General features: G+C 42.9%; 1 protein-coding gene across 19 annotated transcripts in view; it reads left to right on the forward strand.

The window, feature by feature from the left end:
• Positions 1–15179, forward strand: part of ablim1a (actin binding LIM protein 1a) — a 73996-nt gene that overhangs the window by 44219 nt on the left and 14598 nt on the right. For 12 of the 19 annotated variants that reach the window (XM_038294702.1, XM_038294696.1, XM_038294697.1 and 9 more), the window contains exons 5-11: positions 7595–7721; positions 7824–7917; positions 9364–9451; positions 11548–11612; positions 11922–11966; positions 13740–13817; positions 13916–14074. In XM_038294702.1, coding sequence (XP_038150630.1) covers positions 7595–7721; positions 7824–7917; positions 9364–9451; positions 11548–11612; positions 11922–11966; positions 13740–13817; positions 13916–14074 — 656 coding nt within the window. The remainder of the gene's footprint in view (positions 1–7594; positions 7722–7823; positions 7918–9363; positions 9452–11547; positions 11613–11921; positions 11967–13739; positions 13818–13915; positions 14075–15179) is intronic. The other 7 variants (XM_038294705.1, XM_038294708.1, XM_038294709.1 and 4 more) reach the window with 1 other exon arrangement.

The raw sequence follows: 15179 nt of genomic DNA on the forward strand, positions 1-15179 counted from the left end.
ACTCTCTCTCTCTCGATATATATATATATATATATATATATATATATATATATATATATATATATATATATATATACATACATACATACATACATACAAATAATTTTGGCTTTTATCCAGCAAAACCACCTTCTGCATCATAGAAATTAGAATATCACATAGAAGTTAGTAAAGACTTTTCACAGATCAGCAACCAAGCATAAAAAATAAAATTTCAGTGGATGAAAAGGTTAAACAACATCCTAACCAGAAGCAGGTGTATGTGCTATACATTAGTTATTCTTAGGTAGATTGTTGTTGCCTTAGTGCAGTGCGGCATAGAGGTGTTGGAAGCTGGAGAAGTACCACCTTTCTCCAGCAGAGTCCGCCGTGGATCCTCCTGAGCAGAGCCTCCTGCACAGCTGCTGCTCATTACCATCATCAGAGGATCCACTACTTAAGCCGTCTTCAGACCTTGCCTCAACGCCGCAGTGTTGATCCAGTTGGTTAGCACTAAGCCTAGATCCTTCTGAGAACCTTTGTTGACTTTTTGAATCCAAGCTGGATTCTAACTTCTGTCTCTGTTTTCCAGGAAACCAGTTTGTCTCCTGTGAAGCTCTGGAAGAGCTTAACCTGCCTAGCCTACCCTCTGAGCCAACCTGAAGCCTGCCTTTGAGCTTTCATGCAGCCTTGGATCAAGAGCTGGAAACCCCAAGCTTCACTCTGTTCAAATCCTAAGAAGTAAGACGCTGAAGCAGCTTGCGGACTCTGCGAACCAAACTCTCTCCAGTTCCAACAACCTTCCTCTCCAAGCTTTAATCAAGGACCCTCAAGGTACAAGTCAGAAACAATCTAAAGACAAAGCTCTAAGTGCCCTGCTAACTGAACTGTCTTCCTATGCAGACTCCGGTGAACCCGTGTTCCAGGACCAGAACCAGAACCAGTATTATTGTGCTTGCAAAATAAACTCTGTTAAACTTTTACTACTGTTTCCGTCTAGTGGTGTTCTGCATACTTGGGTCGCTTTAGAGAACCCATCATGACAGAACACTGCGGCCAAACACAAGGCCCAGCAGATCACCTCCGCCGTCGCTTGGAGGAGCAGGAAGCCCAAATCCAAGGACAAACCCAGACACTCCGTGAGTTATATCGCCTTGTAGACACTCACAATCATATGCTTCAGAGCTACGCTAATTATGTGAGCAATGCTAATGCCACGCCAGCAGCACAACCATTTCCGGGTCCAGTTCCTTCTCCGAGGTCACCAGCAGTGACGTCATCAGTGTTCCGCCCTAACCTTATTGAAAGATTCTCCGGTAATATGAAGGATTGCAAAGGATTCTTATTTCAATGCCGGCTAATTTTTCAAAATGCTCCCAACAGTTTTCCCACGGATTATAAACGAATAACGTTTATTCTTTCTCAATTAACAGGAAGAGCCTTGGAGTGGGCTCAGGCCAGATTTTCCACCGATGAAAGCCTCAACTGTCGATATTCTGACTTTATTTCCGAATTCTCCCAGGTTTTTAACCAGGAATCTGATCAAACTATTGACTCTCGTGCTCTTTTCAGTATCAAGCAAGGAAATTCTTCTGTGGCTGATTTCTCCATCAACTTCCGGGTTAAAGCAGCAGCATCCGGATGGAACCAAAGTGCTCTGAAAGGGGCTTATTGTATGGCCTTAAATGAGAATATTAAGGACGAACTTGCAACCCTCGATGAACCTGCTACCCTCGATGAATTAATCAAGTTAACAATAAGATTGGACAACCGAATCCGAGCCAGAAATAGTTCCAAGCCAAGAAACCTAGGATCTCTTTCCGTTGCTCCTGCTTCTAATAACGTGACTGTTTTTTTCTCCTCCCACAGAACAGTTGCCTAAGTTGAGATCTAAGACCCAGTCTCTCCCTCTGCCTGTTCAGGCGTCTCATTCTGGTGAAATGGAGGTCGAACCCATGCAGGTTGGACACACTAGGCTAACTCCAGAAGAAAGACAAAGACGCTTTTTGAGTAAACTCTGCATTTATTGTGGCGAGAGTGGACACTTCATCGCCTCCTGCCCGGCTAAGTCAAAAGCCTGGGCCCGTCAGAGGATCTGAGGAGTCTGACGGGCCAAACTAATTCTAAGAAATCTCCTCGACTGATGCTTCCAGCCACTCTGTTTTTCGCTAACCAAAACCTCTCTTTCTCTGCATTCATCGATTCAGGCTGTGAACGGAACCTGATTGATTCAAATCTCGTCCAACAACTGAAAATTGAAACCATTCCCCTGACTCAACCTCTCCGTGTCTCAGCCATAGATGGGAAGAAACTTCACCAAGTTACCCATAAAACTGAACCCCTCGAGCTGCTACTTTCAGGTAACCACCGTGAGACAATTACATTTTTTGTTTTTCCCTCCGCATGCTCCCCTCTCGTGCTTGGATTTGAATGGTTGGAGAAACATAATCCACGTATCAACTGGACTGATCGTCACGTGGAGTCATGGTCTACGTCATGCCATGAGACATGCCTTCGTTCGGCAGCCCCCTTGGTGGGGCCTCCTAGGGGAGGGGGGGAGATGGACTCTCCTGACCTTTCTTCAGTTCCCTCAGAGTACCATGACTTGGCCCCCGTCTTCAGTAATTTCAGTGCTACGTCCCTTCCTCCACACAGACCATATGACTGCGCTATTGAGTTGCTACCTGGAGCGCCATTACCCAGCAGTCGTTTATACAACATCTCCAAGCCCGAACGAGAAACTATGGAGAAATACATTAACGAGTCTTTAGCTGCTGGGATTATTCGCCCGTCCTCCTCTCCTCTGGGTGCAGGATTCTTTTTTGTGAGCAAAAAGGACGGTTCTCTTAGGCCATGTATCGACTACAGAGGTTTGAACCAAATTACAATTAAGAACAAGTACCCTCTACCTCTTCTCGCCTCAGCGTTTGAACCTGTTCAAGGGGCAACAGTCTTCACTAAATTGGATTTAAGGAACGCATATCATCTTCTTAGGATCAGAGAAGGAGATGAGTGGAAGACTGCTTTCAAAACCCCATTAGGTCAGTTCGAGTATTTGGTTATGCCTTTTGGTTTAACTAACGCCCCTGCCTGTTTCCAAGCCCTCGTGAACGACGTCCTCAGAGACTTTTTAAATGTGTTTGTGTTTGTCTATATTGACGACATACTCATTTATTCAAGGAACCTGTCTGATCATAAGAAACATGTCCGCCTGGTGCTACAAGGGTTATTGGAAAACAAGTTGTTCGTCAAAGCTGAAAAATTTGAGTTTCATCAACCCTCAGTTACCTTTTTGGGGTTTGTGCTCGAGGGTGGGCAGGTTAAGCCTTCTGAAGACAAGATTAAGGCTGTTTTGGAATGGCCAGTTCCTGAAAATCGCAAGAAGCTACAGAGATTTTTGGGGTTCGCCAATTTTTACCGCCGCTTCATAAGGAACTATAGCCAAACAGCCCTCCCTTTAACCTCACTGACTTCAGTTAAACGAACTTTTCATTGGACCCCTGAAGCTCAGACTGCATTTGAGAAACTGAAATCTTTGTTTTCCAGAGCACCTGTGTTAATTCAGCCAGACCCTTCCAAGCAGTTCATCCTTGAAGTAGACGCTTCAGATTCTGGCGTTGGAGCAGTCTTGTCTCAAAGACTCGATTCCGACCAAAAGATCCATCCATGCGCCTTTTTCTCTCGTAGACTTTCTTCAGCAGAGCAGAACTACGACGTTGGAGATCGTGAGCTGTTGACCATCAAGTTGGCGCTGGAGGAATGGAGACATTGGCTGGAGGGAGCTGAGCACCCGGTTCTAGTTTGGACAGATCACAAGAACCTTGCTTACATCCAGTCAGCCAAACAGGCCAACCCTCGTCAATCCAGGTGGTCCATATTCTTCTCAAGGTTTAATCTCATTATCTCCTACAGACCTGGATCCAAGAATGTGAAGCCTGACTCCCTTTCTCGTCTTTACTCCGTCGATCAATCCACCAGAGCCTGTCCTTCCAGCATCATGCACAGTCAGAGTTGTTAATTGGGAGATTTCCGATCTCATTAACTCCGCCTTGGCCACAGAACCCGACCCAGGTAACGGTCCAGCTAACAGAACCTATGTTCCATCTTCCGTCAGGTCCCGATTAATACAATGGATGCATGCTGCCAAATTTTCTGCCCATCCGGGAGTCAGTAGAACTATTGCTCTGATTTCAAGACGCTTCTGGTGGCCTACGCTTCACAGAGACATAAAGGAATATGTGTTGGCCTGCCCCACTCGTGCCAGAAACAAGGCCTCACACCAGCCCCCCTCGGGTCTGCTACAGCCTCTTCCGATTCCTTCTCGTCCATGGTCCCATATTGCCATCGACTTCGTCACCGGCCTCCCTGTCTCTCGAGGTATGTCGACCATCTTCACCATCGTTGATCGTTTTTCAAAATCGTGTCATCTCATCCCTCTCAGGAAGCTTCCCTCGGCCTTCCAAACGGCTCAACTTCTAGTGAAACACGTTTTCCGGTTACACGGCATTCCCCAGGAGATCCTCTCTGATCGTGGCCCTCAATTCATATCACAAGTTTGGAAGGCATTCTGCGCAGCTCTGGGCTGTAAGACATCTCTGACATCTGGTTATCATCCGCAATCCAATGGTCAAACAGAACGGATGAACCAGCAACTGGAATCTACCCTCCGTTGCCTCACGTCTAACAACCCAACCGACTGGAGCCAATATTTACCCTGGATCGAATACGCCCACAATTCGCTGAGATCTGCTTCCACCGGCCAATCACCCTTCCAGGTCAGTCACGGTTATCAACCTCCACTTTTCCAGATGAGAAAGAAATTGCAGTTAAAACCATCAATCAACACATCCGTCGCTGCCAGAGAATTTGGAAGGAAACCATCGCCACGCTCAACAAATCCTCCGAGACCTCCAAACGATTTGCTGACTCCAAGAAACGTCCCGCTCCCGAGTACTCCGTAGGCCAGGAGGTATGGCTGTCTACTCGTGACATCCCCCTCAAGGGGATGAGTCACAAACTCTCCCCGAGGTTCATTGGTCCGTTTAAGGTTTCCCAGGTCATCAACCCATCTGCAGTCCGTCTCCAGCTACCTCCGACTCTACGCATCCACCCCACTTTCCACGTCTCTCAGATCAAGCCCTCTGTGCCCTCCGTCCGACTCCCCACCACCCGCCCTGGAAGTTGATGGCCATCCCGCCTTCACCGTTTGTCGCATCGTGGACTCCCGTCGGCGAGGTCGCGGCTGGCAGTACCTCGTCGACTGGGAGGGCTACGGACCAGAAGATCGCCAGTGGGTTCCTGGCTCTTACAACCTCGATCCTTCCCTGATCGAGGAGTACGAGCGTTCCTGTCCATCAACCTCTTCCGGACCGCCAAGGGGCGGTCGTTGAGGGGGGGTACTGTTGGAAGCTGGAGAAGTACCACCTTTCTCCAGCAGAGTCCGCCGTGGATCCTCCTGAGCAGAGCCTCCTGCACAGCTGCTGCTCATTACCATCATCAGAGGATCCACTACTTAAGCTGTCTTCAGACCTTGCCTCAACGCCGCAGTGTTAATCCAGTTGGTTAGCACTAAGCCTAGATCCTTCTGAGAACCTTTGTTGACTTTTTGAATCCAAGCTGGATTCTAACTTCTGTCTCTGTTTTCCAGGAAACCAGTTTGTCTCCTGTGAAGCTCTGGAAGAGCTTAACCTGCCTAGCCTACCCTCTGAGCCAAACCTGAAGCCTGCCTTTGAGCTTTCTTGCAGCCTTGGATCAAGAGCTGGAAACCCCAAGCTACACTCTGTTCAAATCCTAAGAAGTAAGACGCTGAAGCAGCTTGCGGACTCTGCGAACCAAACTCTCTCCAGTTCCAACAACCTTCCTCTCCAAGCTTTAATCAAGGACCCTCAAGGTACAAGTCAGAAACAATCTAAAGACAAATCTCTAAGTGCCCTGCTAACTGAACTGTCTTCCTATGCAGACTCCGGTGAACCCGTGTTCCAGGACCAGAACCAGAACCAGTATTATTGTGCTTGCAAAATAAACTCTGGTAAACTTTTACTACTGTTTCTGTCTAGTGGTGTTCTGCATACTTGGGTCGCTTTAGAGAACCCATCATGACAAGAGGTGATCACCCTGTGGATCTACTGAGGTGTTAAGGAAGCCAGGTTTGCTTTTAAATCAACCTTAGCCTAGTCTGCATTATTGGTTGGAGTTATTTTCTTTATCTTCCTCTGACAGTACTTCATAGATTGTGTGGAGGGTTTAGATCATCTCTTTGAAGGGAAGTGGTGGCCTAGTGGTTAGGGCATAGAGCTACCACTCTGGTTCCCTGAGCAGCCCACTGCTCCCCAAGGGGATGGGTTAAATCCAGAGGTAAATTTCTCCAATGTGAGATTAGTAAAGTTCAATTATATTAATTATTTTGGCAAGCACAGAGATGCCATAGTCACCAGTCCACCATTTATATACAGTATCTGAGTCAAAGTTCATATAAAAACAAAAATGTCTTTAATCTTAGCTGGATGTTACCTGGTTGAATAAAGGTCAAACAAGATTATACACTACAAGAATCTTAATAATCATAGAACATTTTAGGAATTTAATGAAGTGTACACAACATTTGAATTCCTGGAGATTGTAAAATTAAATACATATGTTTTTTTCTTCATACCATCTTCTTTAACTGCATTGTAAAATATCTGTTTTTTTTTTTTAAACATATTGGGTCACTTTAGGTCTCTTTAGGTTTCTCAAAGTGGATCTAACCTCCTTGTTAAGCTAGTTTTGCTAGACATGCTAAGCATTTGTTTTTACCACTAGTGTTTGTTTCCTACCTGCTACCCAACATTAACACAGCGATTTAAAGCCAGTTCTTTCTTCTTTCTGTCTCTCCTGCTCTGAGCTATTCATTTAAAAAAACTGAACCTGTCCTATGCCTCAATGACCAGGAGTAGAGGACAAGGGGTGTGTCTGCTTATTTCTAATTGCTCAGTCTGTGAAATTAAGTGTAAACCATAAAAACACATCAGATATGTAACCACTAAGCAAACCAGCAGGTAGGTGGGCCACGGGGAACTTTCCTGCCTCTTCCACTGGCCAGTCTGTCCTTGGCTTTAGTGCAGGCATCCCCAAACTCGGTCCTCGAGGCCCACAGTCCTGCAGGTTTTAGAGGTTTCCTTGCTCCAGCACAGCTGATTTTAATTGAAAGCTGATTAACAGGCTTTTGGTCTACTGCAATCATTATAATCTGCTGTGCTAAAGCAGGGAAACTTCTAAAACCTGCAGGACAGCGGCCCTTGAGGGCCTAGTTTGGGGATGCCTGCTTTAGTGACCTGTTATAGCTAACCACACTTTGCAGCACATCTGTTAGTTAGCAATCTACTTTGTGATTGTGCCTAAAATCGTATTTATGTATGAAAAGTATTTTTTTGCGTAATATCCCAGATTCTTATAAACTGAATTATGAGACTTCATTGGGTGTAGGCCATTAACATAAAACAAATGACACATGATGTGCGATCAATGAATGTCATATTCTGGTTTCACATTTAAAATTTGATTTTTACAAATAATAACCCTTTTTAATGACATTCTTTATTATTAAAGTACACCTTTACTCTCTCCGCTCTCATAGGTTGCTCAGGATGTGGCCGGGACATCAAGAATGGACAGGCACTGCTGGCGCTGGACAGACAGTGGCATCTGGGCTGCTTTAAGTGTAAGGCTTGTGGAAAAGTGCTGACCGGGGAGTACATCAGCAAGTAAGCAGCTGCTCTATCAACACCACTCCTGGTCGGATCCAGCCGTGCATTATGGGAGTATGTCTGGGCCCTGGATATAGATTTACTTTCTTCTTTTTAAAGGGATGGCGCCCCCTACTGTGAGAAGGACTACCAGATCCATTTTGGAGTTCAGTGTGAGGCGTGTCATCAGTTCATTACAGGGAAGGTGTTAGAGGTAAGAATCAGCACACAAAGCACATCCTGCACTTGCATGCAGCTGTTACACTTCACACATAAGGAAGATGAGTTCGTTTGCACCCTCTGTGAAGCCTTCTGTTACTTCTCCAGGAACTAATTATTGACCACACCTAAGTCCTTTATAAATCCTGCCTAAGGTAAGTAAAAAAAAAAAGGAACTAATTTAAACTGGATTAAATTATCAGGAAGATAACTTCTTAAAAACACATTCAAAATACAATTAATCTTAAAAGTATATAATGGTGTTTAGATTATGTTTATTTGCATGGAAACAGATGGTGAATTTGCCCTTATTAAGCTGTCCTGCTTTCAGCAGAAACATAAAATGATGCACAGAGCAGAATTGTGAAATGTAGTTTGTAATCCCTGGTGTGTAATCTCTTCAGCACCAAGCCAAACAGACTCTCAACATGACTTTATGGCTGTAAAATATTAATTCTTTACAGATTTTCTAGCTCCTATGGCATGCACTATAAGCCATTTCATAGCCACAAATTGCATAATTATTATATAACTAATGTCATTTGACCTTTGGGATGTGATTATTTAATAATTCTGTATGTTGTGTGACTCTTCTCTGGGCTTAATCTTTATATGGTGTGAGCTGTGTTTGTGTAAAATGTTAACAGGAATTTAGGCACTGATGATCTGTCTGCGCAGCAAATGCAAACCAGTGGCGGCAATGATACAGGAGTCTGTGTGACGTTAATCACAAATGCAGTCTGTTGCATTTGCAGTTAATTCAGCAATATTCGGTGGAATCATGAAGCCATCAGACACTAAAATGCAAAAACTCCTGTAAACACCATAAATTGTTTATTTTATGCTTTGAAGGGAATTTTGGCCTACTACATGTACTGGAATATAGGCACACAATTGTTTGAACTTATTCATGCAGTAAAATGTAAATGGTATGCGTATCTCTAAGTGGCCACTTGCAGGTTAAAATGTTGCACAGGGTTGTTATCGTGCAGGCTCCATTTCATTTGGCTATTTATCATCTGCGGTCAAACCTGCTCAAGCTTCTATAATGGAGCACTCTGCATGCAAAGTGGCACATCTGAGTGGAGGGAAATTTAGACTCTCCAGCTTTCATATCTTTTCATTGCGTTTTTGAAATACAGGTTGACCATTTAGTAGGCGGATGTTTTGATGGTCACACATTCTGAATAAATGTAACAATTCTGGTGCATTATCATGCTTTGAGTGCAAAATGGAATAAAATATACAATTTCAACTTCAGTAACTCTTCAAAGGAAGTAAGGGCAGTTAAGGGAAAATTTTATCTAAGAAGCAAGAAGAAATCAAACAGGAAGGAGCTGGTTTAATGGCTGGAAGTTCCAGCTTGTTGCAGGTCATTGATCTTCCTTTGCATGTGATGTCAGGTCTTTTTCACCTCCTTTTTTTTGCTGTGGTTTTTCAGGCAGGAGATAAACATTACCACCCCAGCTGTGCGAGATGCAGCAGGTGCAACCAGATGTTCACAGAGGGAGAAGAGATGTATCTGCAAGGTGAGTGGACCTAGATTTACTTTGGAGGTCCCTTGGGTAAATTGTAGGAGCACACTAATATTAGGAATGAAATAGAAGATGGTACTGAAAGCCTGAATGTACACCTGACACATCTGGATTTCTGGTAAGAAGTTGCAATGCATTTGCCATGGTTATGATTGTCCTATTAATTTATTAGTTTCACTGATTTATCTGCGTTTGTCTATCTCCAAGATGGAATAATTTTACAACAAGCCACTTGTATCCATAGACATGTATCCACAATTCTGATTTTGTTCTCCCCCTTTACTGTACAATGAAAAAAAAAAAAAAACAAAAAAAAAAACACTTTTTATGTAGCTTATGTAAAAGATTACGGAAACAATCTTTTGGGATTATTTGATTTGTGTTGATCATTGTCTTGTCGGAACAAGCTGTCTCCATATTCTATTAGTCTAGCTGTTAATTAATAGTTCCTCTTCATATCCCAATCGACTTTGTGCAACACTTGCACTTTAAAAACCCCACAGCATGATACTGCCACTACCCTTGCGTAGCAGCTGGTGCAGAGTTCCCAGGTTTAAAAGCCTCACAGACAAATTTAAGCAGGTTTACGGTATTTTTTTCCTTGATTTCCATTTTTCATCCAACCCAGCACAACATGGTTTTACTTTTGTAAAAAAAGTAAAAAAAAAAAAAAAAAAAAAGCTAGATACACTATATTGCCAAAAGTATTTGCTCACCTGCCTTGACTCACATATGAGCTTAAGTGACATCCCGTTCCTAATCCATAGGGTTCAATATGACGTCGGTCCACCCTTTGCAGCTAGAACAGCTTAAACTCTTCTGGGAAGGCTGTCCACAAGGTTTAGGAGTGTGTTTATGGGAATTTTTGACCATTCTTCCAGAAGCGCATTTGTGAGGTCGCACACTGATGTTGGACGAGAAGGCCTGGCTCTCAGTCTCCGCTCTAATTCATCCCAAAGGTGTTCTATCGGGTTGAGGTCAGGACTCTGTGCAGGCCAGTCAAGTTCATCCACACCAGACTCTGTCATCCATGTCTTTATGGACCTTGCTTTGTGCACTGGTGCACAGTCATGTTGGAAGAGGAAGGGGCCAGCTCCAAACTGTTCCCACAAAGTTGGGAGCATGGAATTGTCCAAAATGTCTTGGTATGCTGAAGCATTCAGAGTTCCTTTCACTGGAACTAAGGGGCCAAGCCCAGCTCCTGAAAAACAACCCCACACCATAATCCCCCCTCCACCAAACTTTACACTTGGCACAATGCAGTCAGACAAGTACCGTTCTCCTGGCAACCGCCAAACCCAGACCCGTCCATCAGATTGCCAGATGGAGAAGCGCGATTCATCACTCCAGAGAACGCGTCTCCACTGCTCTAGAGTCCAGTGGCGGCGTGCTTTACACCACCGCATCCGACGCTTTGCATTGCACTTGGTGATGTATGGCTTGGATGCAGCTGCTCGACCATGGAAACCCATTCCATGAAGCTCTCTGCGCACTGTTCTTGAGCTAATCTGAAGGCCACATGAAGTTTGGAGGTCTGTAGTGATTGACTCTGCAGAAAGTTGGCGACCTCTTCGCACTATGCGCGTCAGCATCCGCTGACCCCGCTCCGTCAGTTTACGTGGCCTACCACTTCGTGGCTGAGTTGCTGTCGTTCCCAAACACTTCCATTTTCTTATAATACAGCTGACAGTTGACTGTGGAATATTTAGGAGCGAGGAAATTTCACGACTGGATTTGTTGCACAGGTGGCATCCTATCACAGTTCCACGCTGGAATTCACTGAGCTCCTGAGAGCGACCCATTCTTTCACAAATGTTTGTAAAAACAGTCTGCATGCCTAGGTGCTTGAATTTATACACCTGTGGCCATGGAAGTGATTGGAACACCTGATTCCAATAATTTGGATGGGTGAGCAAATACTTTTGGCAATATAGTGTATCTGAGAGTGTTTTTAATCCAAGCTAATTCCCACTTTTTAAGTCAGTATATCCGTGAAGTGAAATACTTTAACCAAATTACATAACTAGGACTACATATGGAGCTAAAATATGAGCAGGGCTCAAATATTTGCTTTCCGTGTTGCTTCTCAGGCTCAACCGTGTGGCATCCTGGCTGCAAGAACACCACCAGAACAGAGGAGAGACACAGGGAGCGGGTAGGAGTATGAGAATTATTCATGTAATCCCCTATCACCTAAGCACCTTTTTTCTTTAGACATCCTGATCTCATTTGACAGGAAAAGATAGAGATTATGAATATGTAACAAGTATAATGTCTCTTATCGTCCTTGGACTGGACTTCAACCCTTTAGTTAAAAAAATTTGCCTGCTTAGGCGCTGCTGAGGCTGCTGCGTGGTTGTTTGTTCATATTTACATGTGATGATGTGTGTGAGCTATGTGTCGGACAGAAGAGGCAAAAACCCCAGTGTGATGTCCTGTGCACCCCCTCCTCCTTTCTCCACAGCTGTTGCCTCCGTCCCTCTTATTCCTCCAACAAACAGAAAGGCAGGTACTGTAATCAGTATTGGCTATCAGATGGCATCACTCAGTAAATCCACCATATACATCAAGGACCTAAATCACTACATGCTGCCGCCTGCTGGAGACAGCCTGCAGTGTCCTCTCCTTGTATCAACCTTTACACACTTTGCTCAGTATGCTGCATGATGAGACAAAGAGGCAAACATTTACTGAAGAAGAAAACGTCCAACTCTTGAGTAGCTTTGTGCAAAAATAAACATTTACCCCCCAAAAAACTGCTGCTGTCATTCGGCTTGCTGATCTCTCAGCATGAGGCTCTAAATATTGTGAAGCTGCAAAGCTGAATCATTCATTCACTTTGCAAATCTGCAAATGAATGACTGAATCATGACATGTATGTATGATGCAGTGTAGGTTACTTTAAAGTGTAAGGAGATTAGTAAAATACCAATGAGTATTTCAGGGAAATATGCACAAATATCTTCAAATAAACATATAAAAATATAATCAGAAAGGTAAGATTACATTAAATTGATGGAATCAGTAGCATTGAAATTAATTGTTATAGTCATATCATGCTGATCAAGTCATAAGGACGTTTACTGACTTAAGAGTAAGGAAGCAGTCACCAATACCCTGCATATTGTAGGTAAGTTACAAAAGGTCATTTTCAAAGAGGTGTTGGGTGAACAGACTGCTGTATACAGGTATAGTTTGGAAAGTGAATTAGATGGGAAAAGTCTGGTTTGAAAAAGGTACTCAAGCAACAGAAATAACTGCACCCTTGTGAGTTGTAAAGTTTAGGCACTTTAAGATTAGGGTGGAGATTTACGAAGGCACTTATGAATCAGGGACAGAGACCGAAGCAATTACCTGGAGAAAAAGAGCTGGGCTCTTAGTCAATGCTCCAAAATCCTCTTTTAAATTAGAATAATTTTGCATTCAATTAGGAAATGAAGCACCCTGAGTATCAAGGGTGAAAAGAGACACAGAATCCAAGTCTTTACCTCTGGTGGGAAGTTCCTATAATCAGTGACCATCAGGGGAGCAATGACATGTTGTTGATCAAGTCTAAAATCAGCTCTGCTGTCGACTGTATGGGGAAAATGAAAGCATGTCATCCTTCCCTCTACTGACAGGCTTTATCAACATGCTAATTTAATTTTCCATTACATCTTGGTACCTCACACCACTTCTGAAAGTACCAACACCTGCTTTAATAACCATAGTACTACCAGAAGATTGGCATGACTGTAAGTCTGCAGAAAATGCATGAGCTCGTGTTAAGAGACAGATGAGAGACACCAAATCAACAGTCCAAGCAACCTCAGCAGAACCACAGCATAGCCTTTATTTTTACTACATAAACAGCAAGCTGCAGATATTGCTTTCCACATTTTTTTCCTTTGGCCAAATTTTCCGACGCACATTTCTGGGCTCAGCTTTGTGTGACCAGTCAGCTTGGTCAGCAATTTTCTTCACAATTGTGTCGACCATAGCATGAACATGACTAAACATTTCCCTGTTGTTGGTTTCATTGGTCTAAAGTAATATTCATCCTTTGAGTTTTCATAAGCGGTAAGCCATAACCACCATATTTAACAGAAATAAGTGCTTGAAGTTTGTTGGACATCTATGAGTTTGACTTTTTTCTTGATTTACTCAAATATATATTCAAAATATTTTAACTTATTGAAAGGTAGCCACCAAGGTAGCCAGATTTCTGTTACAGGTTGATTAAATTGACATAAAGACTTTCGATTTGTAATTTAATGGCTACTCGTGTCTTTGTATTTCATAGCCTACGAGATCATCATCTGAAAGCATTTGTTCCAGACCAGGTTCAAGCATACCTGGCTCCCCGGGTCACACCATCTATGTAAGAAACTCCTGCTAATCTGTCTAAATATAATGTTTTTATAGTTTTAAAACTGATAATTGTGTGTTTGAATGTCTTTTCTGTATTTCTCTCTCCAGGCAAAAGTAGACAATGAGATTCTTGACTACAGAGATCTAGCTGCCATTCCAAAAGTCAAAGCCATTTATGACATTGAACGTCCCGATCTTATTACATATGAACCGATGTACACAACCTCCCTGGATGAAAAAGAGGAGAGGAGAGAGTGTATAGGAGAGGTAAATATATAGGGGCCATTCTTCTCTTTTGATGAATGAACACCAAAGTTAACAGCATGCCTGGTAAAGATGAGTAAACAGCCTTGAGATTTATTTTCTAATAGGGAATTTTCTAGTAACATTAAATCCGATTAAAATGGCTTAGATATATCAGTTCCTTGACCCCCTTTTTTCAGTTGCTTTTAAAAAGGGGGTGAAACTTAAAACAAAAACATCTCATAGAGATAGGGCAAATTTCTGTTGATCTTTATTAATCACTTATGGTTACAAGAAGATGCCTATTTAGCCTCGCTTTCAGCAGGACCATTACCTAAAGATGTTGAGATGGAAATTTTCCTGTGTCAACAATCAGAAAAAATAATTTAAGCCTTCGAAATAACTGGAACTTTGACCAACCAGGCTGGAAAAGGGCAAAAGTTCACCTTGCCACTACAATGTTATACAGCTGCAGCTTAAAGCCCTTCTTATGGTCACTAATTCTGCATTATCTTCTTGTTGTGATACTGAATTAGTTAGGTAGGTAGGACAGATATGCTTGTATACAAACATTTTTTGTCCTACCATCGCAAACATAAATATCTGACGTTTGCTAAACTCTGCAGGAAGTTTAACTGGAAGTGTCCAGGTGGGCTGAGAACCAAAAGATGAACATAAGGAAATGCAAATCTGGTCAATTTTAGGTAAAGTGGAGAAATCTGTGACGCTTCAACCTTTTTTTGCTACAAAAGATAATGAGAACCTATTTAGAGGACTTATCATAATGACATTTGATGACAATGCCTGGATGTTATTAGTGACATAAATGAGACGACATTGAGTAATTCAACAAGTCCTTATTAGTCCGCAAGATACTGACCTAAAAGATATGGAAAATAGCTTACCTGACACAGACTACAGCTTGTTCCATTACTGTTATAGTAATCATTTAGTCTTTGCAGGGCAGCAGGGGGTCTGGAACCTTACTGCAGAGAGATAGCATTTATCTATGTCCATCCAATTTTAAAAAGACAGGCAACAGTGCATGAAAGCATTGATACTTAAATATATACTATGAATGTTTTTGAATGGTAGGCAGGGGGAAGCCTGAGTGTCCAAAGAAACCTTT

The sequence above is a fragment of the Cyprinodon tularosa genome, unplaced genomic scaffold, assembly GCF_016077235.1.
Source record: "Cyprinodon tularosa strain WSP-4 unplaced genomic scaffold, ASM1607723v1 ctg343, whole genome shotgun sequence".
NCBI classification, from domain to species: Eukaryota; Metazoa; Chordata; class Actinopteri; order Cyprinodontiformes; family Cyprinodontidae; genus Cyprinodon; species Cyprinodon tularosa.